This window comes from Lissotriton vulgaris, unplaced genomic scaffold, assembly GCF_964263255.1.
Source record: "Lissotriton vulgaris unplaced genomic scaffold, aLisVul1.2 SCAFFOLD_518, whole genome shotgun sequence".
In the NCBI taxonomy this organism is placed as follows: domain Eukaryota; kingdom Metazoa; phylum Chordata; class Amphibia; order Caudata; family Salamandridae; genus Lissotriton; species Lissotriton vulgaris.
Window position 1 is genome coordinate 818,597 of NW_028243238.1, and position 19,806 is coordinate 838,402.

General features: G+C 40.4%; 1 protein-coding gene across 1 annotated transcript in view; it reads left to right on the top strand.

Annotated features, from left to right (window-relative positions):
- The window catches only part of LOC147668654 (uncharacterized), a 574,419-nt gene that overhangs the window by 535,470 nt on the left and 19,143 nt on the right, over positions 1–19,806 (top strand). The window contains exon 28 of the mRNA XM_086948545.1: positions 4,170–4,376. Coding sequence (XP_086804671.1) covers positions 4,170–4,376 — 207 coding nt within the window. The remainder of the gene's footprint in view (positions 1–4,169; positions 4,377–19,806) is intronic.

The following is a 19,806-nucleotide window of genomic DNA, read 5'->3' on the forward strand; positions in this document are numbered from 1 at the left end:
CCCTGACCAATGTGCTCACTCCCATCCACATAGGAATGAGCAGCAATGAACCTTAATTAGTACAATCTCACAATAACAGAGTTATATCCCAGTCGTTGGTGTGACTGATAGCGCTTCACAGTACCCATGAACTTAGCAGACACTACAGCTTCCTGTTTTATTTCCAAGATACGGCTAAAGTGCCTATTGCTTACATAAACCCTTTACAAGAAATGTATACAGCACAGTCCTCAAAACTAAAAAGAAAACATCAAGGAAACAATAACTAACGTCACTATAAATTAAAGAGTCAATGTCACTCAGTAATGTGATTCAATGTTCAATCATTGCAGCTCAACATTTCAATTTTGCACTACAAAGTAAGTGAGAGGAAGAGAGTGTATCATTTGGCAAAATATCATATCTTGCATTGTGTTCCACAGGGGAGGAAGGGAGCCTGAGGTGGGTGAAGAAGAGAGTTGGCCAATTCAAGCAATTTCACCAAGGGAAACAAAGTTATCTTACTATTCAATGGGAAAAAGAGTACGAATGTGAAAACAATATAACAGCAGAGAGATAATAAAACTGAAGGATGGGTGTTAAGGCTACTGGAATTATTAACACCTTTGTATAACTAGCAGATACCCTAGAATTAAGGATTCCCTTAATTTAAGCCCACACATGGATCTGAAAGTAGCCATCATTTCAATACAGGCAGTATCCTCAAATTTCTCCACTCTTTTACAACCCTTACACATGTTCTGTAATTTATTATCTATTAGTCCACATTCTTCTATCTCTGTTATTTACTTGCTCCCAACTCTTAGCTTCAGTTATTCTCCTGAGTTTATTTACATTTAGATGGAGGAATAATGGTGGACTACTGAGAAAGGTTCACCGCTATTGTGGTGAGTTGTACATGATTAAGTCACTGACTTCTCAGACATGCACCAACGGGCTAATTATGAGTCAACCTGCCATATGATGCAGACGGATCACTGACATAATATCGAATACAAAAATATAGAATTACCAAAATAGCAATGAAAAAATATAGAATGCAAAAATATCGAATTCCTATCTACAAAAAGGTAAGTACAAAAATATCGAATCAAAAATATTGTTGTAAAAAATATAATTAGTCAAAATATCGAAGGTTTTTAAATGTCTTAAAAGTAATTTAAAATTAATAAAATAATCAATATAATTAACTAAAACATACTTAAAAATACTTAAATAACCTTAATATTATTAAATAATTAATTTAAGTTATATAAAAAAACACACAATTTAATTGTTTAATACCTATATATATTAACGTAATATTAATAAAACATATACAATATTTTTACCGTAGGATAGCGGGAGGGTAACATTTACTAGTACCACCCCAGCGAGTGCAACAGTAGGGAAAACCTTGGATAGCGTAGGGGTAAAAATTACTATTTACACTCCAGAGAGTGCAACAGTAGGGAAAGCGTTGGATAATATAGGGGTAAAAATTACTATTCCCACTCCAGAGAGTGCAACATTAGGGAAAGCGTTGGATAGCAGGAGGGTAAACATTACTATTTCCACTCCAGAGAGTGCAACAGTAGGGAAAGTAATGATTTAATATATGAATAAAAATAAATTAAATATCAATACAAATAAAAAATGTATTAAAATTAAATACCAATTTAATATTATGTAATTATTAATCAATTAGAAATACAAATAAATAATAGGTATTAAAATTAATTACCTATTCATAATTAACAACTAATTAATTTACAATAACAAAAACTAATTAATAATAAAAGTTAACACCAATTAATAATTAATTAACAGTAAATGAATTATCAATACACAAAAAGTATTTTTAATATGTAATTAATTAAAATTAAAATACTTCCCACCCTATTCCCCTATAACCCCACAATCCGCTACAGAAAATAAATTAATACAATTATCGTAAATATCAATTAATTAATTCATACAATTAATTACCAATTAATAAAAATGAGTTACCAATTAACAATTAATTAAACAATAAATCAAAAATCAATACCAATAAATAAATAAAATTGTTTACTTAATTACAACTAAAAACTTCCACCCTATTCCCCTATAAACCACAACCCACTACGGAAAATAAATAAATAAAATTAACATATTTATCAACTAATCAATTAATAAAAATGAATTACTAATTAAAAATGTATTTACAATTAATTCAAAATGAATACCAATAAATAAATTAACATTTTTAATTCATTACAATTAAATTACTTCCCACCCTATTCCCCTATAAACCCACAACCCGCTATAGAACTAAAACGCATAATTAAATTAAAAATAATTCGTAATTTCTAAAAATTAATATTTAATTTAATATAATTAAATTACTTCCCACCCTATTCCCCTAATAAACCCACAACCCGCTACAGAATTAAATTACGCAAAAATTAAATAACTTAAAATTCATTACTTAAAATAAATTACAACAATAGTATACACTTTTCACACATATACTAACATACAAAACATTTTTAAAAAATCGATATTATTAAAAATTTGATATATTTTAATACCTATATTATATACTTCGATATTATGACTTTCTATATTTTGAAAATCGATATTATATTACTTACCTTCAATTCGATATTTTTCACCACTATATTCTGTCCATTCCATATTTTGTCCATTCTATATTTTGACTTCGATATTATGGCTATTCTATATTTTGGATTCGATATTATGTCTAGTTACCGGTGCAGACTCCCCTATTTACATGAAGCTCAATTCATCGTACTTGCACTGTTTAGTTATGATGCACTTATAAGTCAGCAAACTCTTACATCTGTCTGTTTATCTAACACTATATAACACAAAGGAGATTTCAAAGTGGACCTCCATTGTGATCCAATATAGCCAGGTAGCCCTCTTATACTTTTGTTGTGGTGAGCCATATACAGAGATTCAGTGGACTTGGATATATTCCTGTGTGCTTTGCTATTTCTCAGGTGACAACGATAAGCATACATGTTTGTTAATAGTGTGATCACTTGTTCTGAAGTACTAATATTGTACTTTTTATGTTTTGGAAACTCCAGGAAGCTTTATTTAGTCATATGACATTTTGAGTGTTACTTCTAGGTACCGATATGGCATGCATCAATTGTAAGAGATAAATAATCTTTTTCTTTTTGATTACAGCTTAATATCTTGCAAAGATATGACTAGTATCAGGAAATCAATTTGATGACTCTTAATAGGGACCAAAATCCTGATGAATGGCCTTGGTCTAGTGGTGCCTCACGAGTACAGGCAGGAACGGATCCACAATTTTATGCTAGCACCAAGGATCAAGCATTATATGTGACTCTTAAGTCTTCCTGGTTTTATTGAAATGTAAAAATTTAGCTTATATCAGAAATTCAGTTTATGAATAAGTCCTAATATCTTGCCAAAGTTTCAAAAGAATTGAATATATTTGATAAGTTTACAATTGCTATACTTTAATGCCAGCATTGTGTGATTGTGAGACGCATTTTACTATACGCACCTGCAGTGAGATCTTGGTTTAGTTTGGATTAAGTTGACAGGATTGGTTTGGGCAATTGTAGAAACCATGGGCCTAAGTAGTATGCCTCCTCAAGAAGTAATATGGCTGAGTGTTGCTTTATTAAAGAATACAAGTCATTTGCAGGCTTCAGTTCAAACCTTGATTGTAGTGTTCCTTAACGATGTTCTATCAAACTTAATTTCCAGGTCCTGGTCTTACCAGTATGTTTTAATTAAAAAAAACTTTTTTTATTAGTCGGTGGTGCATGGTGGCCTCTGACCAAGAAAAGATGTGCTGTCATTGACTACACGGTGTACAAACACTGCTTCATGATTTATTTTTTTATTATGTTGCCAGGTCTTGAATTCGCTACATAATATGTAGTGAAAGATTTTGGTTAAGGTCGCTAGTTTACCAATAACGTTTGTTTTAAAATTTTGACATTTTTAAATTTTGTATTGAGTAACTAGTAATGTGCGTAGTTAGAATTTTAAACATTAAAAATGTTATGGTGTATTTTGTATGTGTTTGTAATATACTGAATAACTGAAAAAGCATACAGATATGTGACTAACTGTAAAAATATGCACACACTTTCATGGGTTATGTTTCACACATATCAATGTCCTCTTAATTTCAGGTTATAGTGTGCTCATACTATGCACACCATCTCTGTGTTTTCAGTCTGGAAACAATGACCCACATGCACATGCTTGAGAGCAGGACATCAATGCTCTTTCTACATCATGCTGCCCTGACATACACTGGCAGCTACCTGGCACTATCCAACTACAGCGACGATGACAAGATTAGCTATGTAACCCTTTGGGATTTGGAGTCTGGAATGGTAACCTCAATATTGGCATTTCGTTTTAGTGTCACCTTGTTTATGGTTTCAAGTGTAAAGGTCCAACAGAAGCAACTTGCTGTCTCAGTATATAACTGGCAGGGATTATAAATGTTACTGTTCCGTCTCCCACCAGCAAGAAAACGCATTTTTCCAAGACCCACACATAGAAACCAAATAAAAGTGAACAATGCTGCCATCATACTGGGGATTCCAGCCAAAGTATAGGCAAATCAGGGAAAATTAAACCACAGCAGCATAATCATTGAACCAGGGGGAAAAAAAACTCCGGTCATTTATTAGTTCCATTTCAACAGATGCCAGAAAGATCTTTTATTTCGGTTCCCAGACCTTGCCAGGTCAAGCTTTGATACTTGTAAAACAGAAGCTCGCCAGTCTATAAAGGAAGGTGATAGTTGGTCCTTCCATCTTTTACAAATCTCCCTTCTAGCCAATAAGATGGAGTAAAAAAGAAGATTTTTAGCCGGACTCTGAGCTCCATCCATTACACCAAAGATTACAAGAGGGAGATCAATCGAAACTCGAAGACCCAAAGATGACGTGAGTAGGCTGCTAATAGAATCCCAAAAAGCTGTTACGAGAGGACATTCAAAGAATATATGGGCATCAGACGCCGCTATTAAACCAAATCTGGCACATGCTACCATAGATCCTTGAACAAATTTTGTCAACCTTTGTGGGGAATAATATGCTCTATGAAGAGTAAAAAGATGGTTCCTTCGCAACCATGCGAACTTTACAATATCCCACAGAACCTTAAATGATCTAAGCCACAGATCTTGAAGGTTATGACAAGCAAGGGAAGGACCCCACAGCAAATCAGGTAGATGAAATTTTCCGTCATATTTTTCTTGTATCAAGTTGTACCATAAAGATATCTCCTTTTTGCCAGGTGGTTTATCTAGGAGGAGAGACTCCATCTGGTTGCCACCCCCTACTGGAGCTTTATTCCTAGATGAGGCTTGTGAGACATAAGAGTGTGCCCAGCTAGTAATCTGAATATATTTACATTTAGTAAAGTTTGGCCCTATCTTTTCTCTTAAGACTTCCCATGGCAACAGACAACCCTCCAGAAATATATCACTCAATACCTCCAGCCCTGCATCCCGCAGGGGAGGCGCCAGACTATCTTCCAGCCACCCAGGATTCCCAGGTGCTCCCCACAACGGGGCCCTACTAGAAAGATATCCCAGCGTTGTTGAACTCCTCACCTTAACCCAGGTTTTTGCCATCCCCTTTAATACTTTTAGTTTGGTTTTTGTAAAGAACTTCGGATCTCCGAATTTTAACAAAAAGCCTGACTGAGCTACACCTTCACCTTTGAGGAAAGCTGAAAACATGCTTCCGACCCCAAAATCTGTGGTTATCTTTAGCAACATACGAGCATGGGAGAGTTGGAACGCCCAAGCGTAGATTTGCAAGTCTGGAGCTGCTAGACCACCCTTCTCCCTGCGACGCCTGAGTTTCTTCCATGCAATCCTTGGGATATGTTTATCCCAGATAAAAGACGTAATATCTCCCTGCAACTTAGGTATGGCTAACGTATAAAAAAAAAAGAGGAATGGTATTAAATAAAATCGAAACTTTAGGCAAAATAGTCATCTTGACTAAATTAACTCTACCCAACGAACATAAAGGGAGTTGCGACCAAGATTGCATGAGTCTGCGGCAATCCTTTGCGCCAGCAGCAAAGTTAGTTATTGCAATTGTGTTAATATCTTTAACAATATTGAGTCCCAAATAGCGCTGGCTTGAAGCAAACTGTATCTCTGTACCACAACTTTCATCATTCCAAACCATCACCTCAGTCTTTGAGGCATTGACCTCATATCCAGATATTTCCCCAAACTCTAAAGCCAACTTAATAGCTGCTGGAAAAGCTGTACATATGTCAGAGGAAAATATCAAAATATCGTCGGCGTACAGAGCCACTTTTCTTTCCCAACCCCTATAAACAAACAACTTAATAGACTCCTCCTCCCTCAAAAGCTGGGCGAAGGGTTCTATATATAAATCGAATAGTAGAGGGGAAAGGGGGCAGCCCTGCCGCGTTCCCCTTGTGATGGGGAAAGGGTCAGATAGTTCTCCATTCACCAGTACACTAGCTGACGGGTTCAAATATAAAAGTCTGACTGCTCGGCGAAAGCTATCACCAATATTAAACTTAGCCAAGACCCCCGACAGGTATGACCAAATCACCCTGTCAAAGGCCTTGGTTGCGTCGAGCGTCAGAACTGCCAGCGGGAGGAAGTCAGTTGTTGCCATGTCGATGGCCCCCATCAGGTCATAAGTCAATTCATATAATTGACGGCCCTTCACGAACCCCTTCTGATCATGATGTAAAATATCAGGTGCTACTACACTCAACCTCCTCGCCAGAACCGTAGCAAAGATCTTATAGTCCACGTTCAGTATGGAAATAGGCCTATATGAACCGCAGCACGATGCTGACTTCCCTGGTTTTAAAATTAAAGTAATTGAAGCACTATCCCAGGAAACAGGAGGAGATAGACCCTCTTACTATATTTGATTAAATAACTTAGTTAGAAATGGTACAATTGTCTGTTCCAGGGCCCTATAGATCTCGGCCGGAAGGCTGTCCGGTCCGGCAGCCTTCCCCTTCTTACTATTATGGATAGCGGCCCTGACCTCCTCCTCCGTAATGATGCTGTCCAGGGAGGTCCGTTGCTCCGAGGTTAAAGAACGGAGAGAAACCTCTCTCAACCAATTATCAATATGTTCCTGAGCCAATTTTTTATCTTCCTGATAGATGGTTTGAAAAAATTCTCTAAAAATTCTTCTGATGTCACCATCTGAAAATAAAGACACGTTATTACAAGTTATGGACTCAATGTTATTGCGGACCTGGTCGGTTTAAGCCTTCCAGGCCAAGAGTTTTCCCGCTCCCTCACCAAATTGGAAATGGGCTATTTTACTAGCTTCCCATTTCTCAAGAAGTCGCAGATTTAAAACTGAGCCCAGCTGACCTTTTAGGGAAAGTAACTTGTTACAAAGCGTTTGTGTGGCATTACCGGATGAAGTTCTAGCTAGATCGATCGCAGCTTGTGTTTTCAGCAACTCAGATTCTATGGAAGCTACTTTTTCCTTATACTGTTTCCTCCGGTATGAGACCTTATTAGTAATAAGACCTCTTAAGAAGGACTTAAAAGAGTCCCACACAATCCCTGGAGCGGCCGAACCCAGGTTATTCTGAATAAAACACTGGGTTTCAGTTATAAGGAAAGAAATATCATCTGGTACTGCTAACAATGAACGGCCAAATGTCCAGGATCTAAGAGAGGCTTTGGGGAACACAGTTAGTTCCATAAATACTGCAGAATGGTCTGAAAGATGAGATGGGAGGTAGCAAATGCTTTTAACAAAATCCACCAATCTATGTCTAATTAACATGAAGTCAATTCTCGACTGGTGGTGGTATTTAAGGTTACGAAAAGAAACACCCAGCATCTTGCCAGACCTATCCCTCCATATGTCAGTATACCCATATTGCATCATACACCTGAGCAAAAAGACCCTAGTCTTAGAAAGAGCTAAAGGTTTACTATTGGGGTTTTTATCTAGAACAGGGTCCAATACTATGTTAAAGTCCCCCGCCAGAATGGTCGGTTCCGGGAAAGACAGTAAATGTGAAAATATAGATTGCAATACAGATGGATCATCGTAGCTTGTGCTGGTGCTCCGGCAATTGCTACCGTGGCAATGACCCATCTGCCACCTGGGTCTACCAATTTTGAGACTAACCTTGCTTTAAGTGGTCCTTTAAAAATAATTGTGACGCCTCTGGTGTTAGTAAGTTGCGAAGTTGATATGGAAAAATCAGTCCATCTGTTTTTTTTTACAAAAAGAGTATTTCAGTCTCAGTTAGATGTGTCTCCTGGAGAATGATGACCTGTGCATCAGAGTCCCGCAAATACTGCATGATCTTATCCGCCCTAGGTCTGGTGCGGAGGCCATTCACGTTCCAGGAGAGAATTTTCAGACTACTCATAGGAACCCAATTCTTCCACCCCCAAGCCTCTCTTAGAAGCTAAATTAACAATGCCCTGCCATGATTGTGATGTTACTTCATTGCCGACAAAGACCTTAACCCAAGAGTGAACATGCTTCAAGCAGAAAATTAGGTATTTTTAAAGATTTCTCCCTAACCCCAGCCCCCCCCCTTTCCCCTGTGCCCTAAACTACACCCCCCTCCCCCACGGGAAACCCTTGCCCTATCTATCCGGAAAGAGTCCAGAAGATAGAACCCCTACCCAATACTCCCACTGTGCTATCTAAAAAGAAAAAAAAGCTAGAGGCAATTATGTGAGACTAAATTAATAAGCCTATACGTGGCAATGTTTGTGTTGTTTGTGCACGGCAAGTCATAAAACTTTACAATTTATCCTCTTTCTCATGATATGAACAAAAAATGTAACGTTTTAAATGATTTAGTATCCTCTTTTTTTTTCTTCTTTTCTTTCTCTCTTCTTCTTCTACTAACACCCCCACCTCCTATCGCAAGGGAAGATACAAAAGAGAATACTAGAGTACTAGAGAAGAAAAATGGCGTGAGTTTGTACTTAACCAGAGGGGCTCTTATCATTCCCCAAGGTGAGCAATAACTCATCTGCCGCTTGCACTGACCTGATATTAAACATCTTATTGTTGTGCGTTATTTTCAAAGTGGCAGGGAACTTAAGTTGTGCAGTTGCACCCACACTTCTAAACGCCTCTAAACGCCTCCCAAGCTCCCACTGCTTCTCAAGAGTGACCCTAGATAAATCGGATCTAATTTGGAAATTGAACCCTTTCCCAGCCAACGATTTCTGCTTCAAGGCTGAATTAAGAATGGTTTCCTTAAGTGTATAAGTATGAAAATTTACAAGAATCTTTCCGGGCTTAGATCTCTGAGGATTCTTTCTGAAAGGGTCCCTATGGATGCGCTGAATATCATTGGCCAGTTCCTCAGGTGATACCACCAAACTCAATGATTCCCTTAGTAGAGTACACACATACTGTTTGATGTCAGTCCCCTCGCTCCCCTCCGGGACGTTTAGAATGCGGATGTTGCTGCACCTGGCATTATTTTCCAATATCTCCATCTTCTCGGACATCATAAGGTCTTCTCTCCTAAGCTTAATAATATCCCCCTTGGCCTGCTCTAAATGCAGGGAGAGGCCAGCGACTGTCTCTTCGAGTACCGCTGTTCTAGTATTGAGGCCGTCAATCTTATTGTCTAGAGATTCACAAAAATTCCTGATCTCCAATTGGTTAGCCTTAGATGCGTCAAAACCGTTCTTGATATCAACGGACACAGCGGAAAACATGAACTGTAGGGAGGTGGTCATTGAACCAATATTATCTCCAGAATTAATGTCCTCTAAGGATAGACCGGCGGAGATGGACGTATCGCCCTGCAAGGGCTCTTCTTGCAAACCTTCTGCCCCCTGTAACTTCTCTACCACCACTCCCTCTATTTCTGTGGATACCACTACTGATGGTGCTGATTGCAGAGAAACCATGTCAGCCATGTCAGCCGGCAAACTTGGAGAGGGTGGGCAGCCTTCCACAGCCACTGCTCCAACTACAAGAGGAGGAGGTACATCCATGATACTAGCCCCACTTGAGTTAAGAGGGTCACTTTCCCAAAAAGCAGATTGATTTGGAGCCTGTTCTTCTGATAGATGTAATATCTGTGGTATTACTTTAAAATATGAGCGAAGAGATGGCGTAATCTTGGACCCGAGACTGGTAGCAATATTATGGCCCTTTACTGTCTTGTAATTTTTTTGCGCGTTTCGCTTTGACTTCTACACAAAGAAATGAAGAGGTCTTTTTTTTTATAGCACCAGAGTCAGGACTTGCAGTTAGATTTGACCTCAAAGAGACAGACTTAACGGAAGGATCTGGATTAAGATCCAAGTCACTTTTACCAGCACTTGTATTAGTACTTTTACCAGAACTTGTATTAGTACTTTTACCAGCACCCCCAATACCCTTCTTTTATGTGCGCGCCTACCTCTTCTCCTCGCGGTTAACAATGGGGAAGCGGGAGAAACAGTAGCCTCACCATGTTCAGTGTTGTAGGCCGGATCCCCAGGAAGAGCCTTTGACCTTTGGAGCGTTGTCGTCTCTGACGCAGCCAGAGTCTCCTCGGATATGGCGCCGGATTCAGCGCTGCCAAGACCGCTGTGAGAAACGCGAGAGACGTGCAGCAGACTTCGGAGCCTCCTCCCCCTCCTAAGCTCCAGGGCGGCCCGGAACCAAAGCCGCAGACCCGAACGGGCCGGTGGCAACCCAGACCGTCTCAGCGGGAGAGGCAAGAGATTCACCACCGATGACTGCGGGGAACCAGGGAGAACCAGACACGCCTCCCAACACATGGAAATGAAGAAAAGACGCCAGGGAGACGCCAGCAATTTACGGAGCAAAAATGTAAAAAGTACTAAATTAGCTCCAAATGCTCCAAATTTTTCAAGACGTCTAAAAGCTCCCTAAAAAGCTCCGGTAACTTTGCCACGCCGAAATTCACCTCTCTAGACAAACAAAGTGGTCAAAGATAGCCCTCAGCGGGAGCATGAGCACAGAGCACCGCGGCAGCTCAGCTTGCTGCCGCCATGTTTCCCCCCAGGCTCACCACAATCAATCAATCAATCAATTACAGCATTTATATAGCGCACTACTCACCCGGAGGGTCTCAAGGCGCTAGGGGAGGGGGGGTCCGCTACTGCTCGAACAGCCAGGACTTGAGCTGCTTCCTGAAGGCGAGGTGGTCCTGGGTCAGGCGGAGGTGGGTCGGGAGGGAGTTCCAAGTCTTGGAGGCCAGGTAGGAGAAGGACCTTCCTCCTGTGGTGGCTCTTCGGATCCGGGGGACGGCGGCGAGGGCGTGGTTGGTCGATCGAAGATGGCATGTGGGAGCGTAGAAGTTGAGGCGGCTGTTGAGGTATGCTGGTCCTTGGTTGTGCAGGGCTTTGTGTGCGTGGGTGAGGAGACGGAAGGTGATTCTCTTGTTGACCGGGAGCCAGTGCAGATCTCTCAGGTGTCCGGAGATGTGGCTGCGACGGGGGATGTCCAGGATGAGTCGTGCTGAGGCGTTCTGGATCCGCTGGAGTCTCTTCTGGAGTTTGGTGGTGGTTCCGGCGTAGAGGGAGTTGCCATAGTCCAGCCGGCTGGTGACGAGGGCCTGGGTGACCACAGTGTCACCTTGTTTATTATCAAACATTTTAAAATATGTTGCTTTCAACTTTATTTATCAAGACATCACAAATCTACTGTCATCTTTGACTGCTTAATAATCTCTCAAATCTCTGAAACAGTTGAATGGGTTTTGCGAAGTTGGATGAACATAGTTACCTCTGCAGATTTATTATGTCAAAATAAGGTTCTCAGAAAAACGTTATTGTAGGTGGGAATATTTGTAGTAAAGGTCGCTAGATGTAGAGGTTGGATGCCAAATCAACCCTATCTGTTGCATTTCATTGTTTGGAATAAATGGACCAGGCAGGTTATCTGGAGAGTTGAAGGCTGTTTTCATATTTAAATATCAGACTTTTGGTCGAAGCCTACACATGTGTGGTGATTTGGTTTACTCTACTCTTTTTATACTCTTGCTAGTATGGTTGTTGTTTTTGCTTGTTAGGACTGTTAGGAGTAGAGAGAAGGGGGGACAAGGGTAAGAGTTTATTTTAACTTTTTCTTAAACTTTTTCACCCCTTCTATTACCCCTTCCTGTAATAAACACTGGTTTTCATTAATACTAGTATAATATTTTTAGTAAATATATAATTTATGTTTACATTTGTGTATTGCTGGATTTAGTTTATTCATGTTCTGTGAAAATCTTTGAGTGCTGCTTTGTTGATCTTCAGGGGCGTAATGCAAGTCCCTACACGGGGCCCCAAGCCTTCATGGAAGCCCCATTTAGCTCAAAGCCAATGTATATATGTCAGATATGGGCAACTTAGGGGGCCCTTATCACATTCTCCAGAAGGGCATCATTTTGCATTACACCACTATTGATCTTAGGTATATGGAAGAAAATTTTCTTAACAAATGTCAGCTCCAGTTCAGATACCCTTAAAATATTGAGGGCTATGTCTGTCAGCAATTTCAATAGTTTTTAGGTAAAATGAATGTACCAAAACAGACTAAATAAGCAGGAGGATGATGTATTTTGAGGCTCACATACGGCTTCTTTATTTGAGAATATACTAAAATGGCAGTAATGATTTAGCACTTGCGACTGGAGGAATCATTGACCACTTTGAAGGAGACATAATCTTGCCAAATGGGATCCTAATATACAAGTAGTTGTTGGCTTCTGCGAAGATAACACATTTGAATATGGTAATGCTCTGCGTAAAATCTGGCCAGTTTGATTCCAGATTAGTCAAAAGACGCGTTCTCCTGATCAGAGATATGCGATAATTCACCCTCAGTCTAAAGTAACTTACTCTGCAAGTACAGTACAACTGTGAAAATTGTTGCTTTAGCCTGACAAGACCCCAGTTTAACACTACATCCCAGTGGTCCTCATGTTAATGGATGACACCACCTCCAATAGCCACCCCCAGGTTTATTACAGTCCTGATGAGACCCTAGCATCTTGGAAAAGGGTTAAAATGCAGTCAACAAACTGAAAGACAGACCTGACCCATTTGTGAACAACACACTGAGAAGTTCCCTCTCTGTGTTTCACTTTATGAAATAGATGTTCCTGATAAAATAAACAATACACTGTATATACTCACACAATTGATCCCTGTGTTCCCTATTTTGTGGTTTTGGTTTCTCACATGGGGTTATTCTTTTCTTCTTTACTTCGGAAGTCCTTTATCAGTCATGTTTTTCACATGTTAAGATATTTCATTGTCTAGCTTATGAAATAAAATTAAAGTTGGCTGAATTGAATCTTACTATAAAATACTGGATGTTTCTCTGAACTGAGTGCATAGGTTAAATCTAGACAGGACCTCGTCTGTCAAAAATAGAAACTTAAATGTCAATATAGATTAACTCGATGTAAGAGAAAGGTTTCAAAGAGAATATTCCTTTCAACATTGATAACATCTTTTTTTGAGCTGATCAGGCCAGTTAGAGGTTTGCTTCAGTTTGGTTGCTGCAGCTCTTCCTGGCAAGTTGCCTTGAAGTTTGGAGGATTTTGCCCAAGTTTGTAAAGGTACCTTCTGTAATTTTTTGATTGGGAGAGGGTTTTAATGGACTGATAGCTGTCAGACTGCTAAATTATTATTGGGCATTTAAGGCAATGTCCTTGCTGGGTCATAGCACATGATTTGTCTTGTTTGTTTAGTGGTGTGATCCAAGTTAGCTTATAGCTATTTTTTGTGTAGGTTCATGGAGAATCCCATGCAAGCACGGATCTAGTTAGAAGTCTGACTGGTGCAGTGATCTTCTGTTAAGTATTTCAATAGGGCTTTCTGTGAATTGGGCCTCTGACACAGTGAGCCTCAAGTTCTTCTTCTCTTTCTCATCGATTGAAGTGGCCATCCCCTGTGTCCTGCTTGAGCATCATGTAGAGGTTTTTCTCCTTCAGCAGCCCTGCCACTAACATTTGCATCAACAGTGGATCACAACTGTGAGAGCATGGCATGCTCTTAGCATCTACACTGTGGTCATTTTGGGATGTGGGCGTACTCCAAGGAGGCTAAAGTGTTTGAAGCTTGCGTAAGGGAGCTCAGTACCTGGCTGAGTATATCTTAGTAGGACAAAGTCTACCTTTCCCAACTCAGTACGTCTTAAACAGGCAATTATAATGGATTGCAAGGCTGGCATAGTTAACATTGCTTGAGTCTGCTGCCTGCTTACTGTAGTATACTTGCAGCAATTTATGAAGCAGTTCTTAGTCCACGGAAAATGTAGATGGAAAGTCTTTTCTGGAGCTAGCATGTCCAGCACATGATGGCCCTGTCACTTGGCATCTGACATCTGATTTTTCTTGACTTCACCAATCAATTTAGTCCATGGTCTTTAAGTGACCTTTCGTCTATGTTTTAAATTGTTTTTATTTACATAGGTTGATGCCTTGAATGCTAAGGCCAGAATATTTTGTCACAGTTAGGAAGTCACCCATTCTGTTCAGCACATGATAAATACACACTTTTTTATAGCTGCAGATGACACCTAGTCCCTTCATGAACTAAAATGACTTGTGCATTTTACATGCTTATGGACTGACTTAGGTCTGTCTTCTGCATGCTAAACACTGGATGTCTACAAACAACCTCATCCATATTTGTGGTTTAACCAAGGCTCTTGTCACTTGTTCAGAGTAGTGGAATTCTGCATTCTGGTTTGCATCTATGGTACACCTATCAGTCAGGATTCTTTACATTGTAACTGATACCCAAATAATCCCTGAATTTCAGGTTAGATCTTTTAACAGCTTCTGATTCATTCAAAATAGACTATCAGCCTGATTCATCATACTCCCGTTTTGCGAGCCCCTAATAGCGATTCATAGCGAATCGCTATTAAGGACTCGCAAAACGGGATTCATGTAGGAATATGCAAAAAAAATGTGATTCCTACTAATTTTACACAGGTGTTGCACACACACATGTCCAAAGGACATGTGTGTGTGTAACATGCAACTCAGAAAAATGCATTTAAATGCATTTTTCTGAGTTTTCGCAATTTACCACGAGGTCTGACCTCGCGGTAAATTGCGGCTAGAAATTGCGAATTCGCAAAAAATATTTGGATGAAGAATTGCATTTAAGGAATCTCAAATAGAGATTCCTTAAATGTAATTCCTCGCAAAATTGCGAGATCGCAATTTGCGATTTTTGCATTTGGGATGCTGAATCCCAAATGCAAAAATCGCACTCGCAAAGGGCCAGATTCTGAGAATCTGGCCCTTTGCGAGTGCGATTTTGTTTGATGAATCGGGCGGTATGAGCAGATTATTTTAATCTTTCCCATAAAACAGCTCTCACGCCTTGGATGGATTAAAAACACTGCAGCCCTATTTATTAATGAATATCTTCAGCGCATACTACACAAATAAACTTATGGTGATTACAATCAGATAATATGTGATTCAACATAGAGCTTCTGTGTCAGATATTTGGTGAGCATCATAAGGATATTCCGTTGAAACCAACACAGAAAAACAAAGGGGACATTTGCACTGAGTCTCTGGAGTTGGTGATGGACTTCACACACATTCAAGCCACTTTGATCCCAGTGCTTCAAAACAATTCCTGGAATCAGCAAAATGACTATTCCGGCATGGGTCTGTAAAGAACTTGGCAAGGAGCCTAAACTTCAAAGCAGCACAACTTTCAAAATTTCATTTTGACAGTAGTACAATTTCTTCTTTATACAGCTGTGGTACGACCACTATAACTACTCAATTTTAGCCTTATATCAAATTTGCGTACCCATCTAATGTCCTCCAGCAATCAATGTTCTGCTGTTACGCCTTTTGTTATTAATGGCAATTGTTTTACACAATTCACAAAGCTTTTAGATGAGCCACAGGAATAGAATTAATCAAGACCTCCCTCTTGGCAAATCGTAGGATGACGTTGTTTTACAATGATGTCGGGCCCTCGTTTTATTGTAATTGACAACTGCCTTCGACAGGATAATGATATCTTGCTGCGAAGGTTCCATCAAGGATCCAGGATTTGGCGCTAAATTGAATCAGGACTTTTCTCAAAAGATTATAAATCATTGTCTTTCCTCTTTCAGTCTATTCCCAAGAGTAATAATTGGTAGGACGTCGCAGGAATTGTTTTGGGTTATTTTATTATACTTTTATAGAGTGATATAGTAGCCGCCCTATGGCTGTTAGCGTGTGTTACAGACTAACCACTCAATGGAAACTAAGGGGCATATGTACTATAGAAGTGATGGAGCACAGCATTCGCTTTCAAGGCTTAACGCCGCACTCCGTCACTTCTGAAACGCAGGGCTGCACCATATTGACAATATAGCCCTGCGTTTCCCCCTGTGGTGGCGTTAAATTTAGCTCCAACGCAGGCACCCTTGCACTTGGTTTATGCGCAGGAAGGTGTCCCTTCCTGCACATAAGCAATCTGTAAATGGTGTTTTGTAACTTCTATGTATGCTGCTTTAACCCCTTGCGCGCTAGCGGTTTTCCCGCTGTGTGCTGGGTTTTTCGAAAACACGCGTTACATGACGAGCTCAGATCATCATCAGCACACCAGCGCCGTAGCTGATGACGAGCTGAGCTCCTCATCAGCATCGAAGGGGTTAAGCAGCACACATAGAAGTTGCAAAACGTAATTTTTTTAATGATTGTTTATGTGCAGGAAGGGACACCATCCTGCACATAAACAATCAATGGCGTTTTGCTGTTTCCATGTGTGCTGCAAAACACAGCACACATGGAAACAGCAAAAATGTGTAGAAATAAAATGTTTCTCCTCATTGCGCCAGGGTAAGATCAGGTTTTCCCTGGCCTTAATTTTGGTGCTGACCCATATGTAGGCCACCCTTGTAAGTATGGAGTAGCGTCAAAATCAATGGGTGTTGCAATGAAACGCCCACCTCAACACACATTGCCCTCCCCTTTCACACTAAGTATAGCATGGAAGCAGGGCGGACTTGCCTTAGCGGGTATTGGGCGTTTCCCTGAGATGCTGGAAAGGTGGGGGATGATTTTGCACTGGTGTAATATCGGCTCCCACTAACAAAAGCAACAATGCTTCACACTTGCCCCTACCACCCCGGGGGGCTGGTCTGTCAAAATTGTCAATGCTGCTTTGGGTTTCCAGTCCGGCACTGAGTGAAAGGGTGTCTTATTTACAAGGTGGCTTAGTGCTGCCTTGTAAATAAGGCAAAGCCCCTATCACCACCACCACATCGTGAAAAGTGACGTGGCGGCGATAGGGGCTAGGAAATATGTCCCTAGGTCTCTTTACAGTGAAACATTGTAGATGTCCATTTCAATGAAAATGTGAAAAAGCACTGGAAAACAGTATTACATTTTCAAGAAAAGAAAAGAAAAGGATAGACAAATGAACAAAATATCATATGTAGAAGAACATTCAATATGTTGCTGGGTGTGCATAATAGAAGGAAGTGTATGTCATTTCAGAGTAAAGAAAAAGGAAAAAAACAATTGGACACATTAGCCATAGGTAAACATTCGATTTGTTTAAATTTATTAGCTTTTTAATGCTTACAGTTATCCATAAAACTGTCCTGGCTTTGACACAGTGTCTTGTAAATCTTACCATCACTTTTTAATCCATACACACTCTAGTTTGTTGTGCTTACCCATCTGTTTTTAAATTCTTTACACAGTGAAGCTGATGACACTCGGCTGCGTTATAACCTATAATTATCAGCAGTTGCAAAGCTAGTAAATCTTTCTGCCTGCTCGCAATCCAGCACTGGCAGTCGCAACCGGCATTAATTGCGGGTGGGAGAGGCAGGGTGAGGGGGATTGCGCGGGAGTGTCGCGCAGAGAGGGGTGGTTTTAATACATTTTTAAAACTTACATTTCCGCCGGCAGGCTGGGTCCCGCTTTTTCCTGCTCTCCTACCTCCGACAGGAACAGGAAGCAGGCAGCCTCCCTCCCCTCCCCTAAGCCAATCACAGTGCTGCAATGGCAGTGTTGTGATTGGTAGGGACACCGGCCAGCCAGGCGCAGATGGGGAGGCCATTTGTCCATGTAGGCTGCATGCAGCCTACACGGAGAAAAGGCAGAGTGCGCATGACTGGTTTGATCGGTCCCAGAGGGCCCACCAAACAGTCAGCGCCCTCAGCAGTGGGCAAGCCACTTCTTCCCTGCCCTAGAGCAGACCTGCCCACCCGCCTGCTCCCAACCGAACCCTTTTTCTTTCTTGCAGTGCGATAAGCAGAAACATAAAATGGTAGTTTTACCATTTTATGTTTCTGCTTTTCGCACTGCGAAAAAGCAGTGGGGCAACGCTCCTCCCTAATGGAGGAGCCACCTCTGAACACTTGGTGTGCTGTAATAAGTAAAACACTATCCTCTCAATAACAAAAGATCATGGTGGTCGGAGCTTGTACCAGCAACAAAGAATCTTACCTTGACCCATCTGTGGGAGATCTTTATTCCAAGGTTTTAAAGATGTACAAGGGCTTTTATTTCTCTCAGATGGACGCAAAACACACAATACATCGCTGGTCCCCCGCAAAAGGATGAATAACCCCCTTTCTTTTGGATGCACCCTAAAATATACCTCTCTCCTTCTAATTAAGTGAATGGTGCCCACTCTCTGCACTGCAGAATCCCTTACTTCTTGCAACATTAGGCCATTTCAATGGTGGTGCTTGAAAAGCACACCTACAACGTAACATAAAGTAAAATGTATATACCATAGTTCAGTAGTCTTGATGAAACTTTTCCAGCTACTTTATGTTTAATTACCATACCCGACCGTTTGGGCTTTTTATGGTCTACTCCTTTCACTCCTTTCTTCTCTCAACCTAAAATATGTTTGCTACATATCAAGACATTTTAAAATACCAGCCGCCTTCAACGCAGAGAAGAAAAGATTGGTGTCTGCAAGTTCTCTACATGCCCCCCCTCAAAATTAAATGAACTCTGTAACAGAAAGACACTACAGATCCGCCACTTCTCAATACAAACTCAAAGCTGAAGTCCCATTGTTCAATATACCGATTCCTTAACACCAGTATGCTCTTTGCAGAGCTGACATCATAGTCAACTAAATCTAAAGACAACATAATCCAGGTATGTGTCCCTCCAGATATTATCCCATTCAAGGACATGCATGTATCTTTTCAAGTCGCAAACTTTGGGTTTATTCCTCCCTCAGGTCTACCTGTTTGCAGAGTACAAAGGAAACATAACTTCCACCACATCATAGAAAGAACTTTCATGATTATCATTTGCTTTTTTAAAGTTCCTTGCTACCTATAGTTTGCCTCCTTTTACTGCTTTCATACTTTTAACATAAGTGGCCTCTTCCAACTGCCCTGCTCTAGTATCTGCTTTGCTAGTTGTGCCATCTTTGAGCACCTTCCTAGATACCAGTTCATCTATTTCCTCTGTGAGCACTCCAAAAACGAACAAGTATTTGCAATGCAACCGGTCCATTTTTTTAAAGTTAGAGCTATTGGCGTTGTAAATGACAATGTTTTTTCTTAGGTTATTTTGCTTGCAGTGGAGTGATCATTTAGAAAACGAGAGTTAGAGCCATTGGCGTTGTAAATGCAAATATTTTTTACTTATGTGTTATGGAGTGAATTGGATGTATGCGGTGTGCAGTGGAATTATGTGGTTCTCATCCAGATAATGTGAGCATTTAAGAAGCAGAGGTGTAATTTAGGATGGATGGGTTGGTGGAATGATAGATGTTTGTATGAATGCTTGAATGGATGTATACGCGTCTGAGTACATGGATGGATGTCTGGATGATTAGAT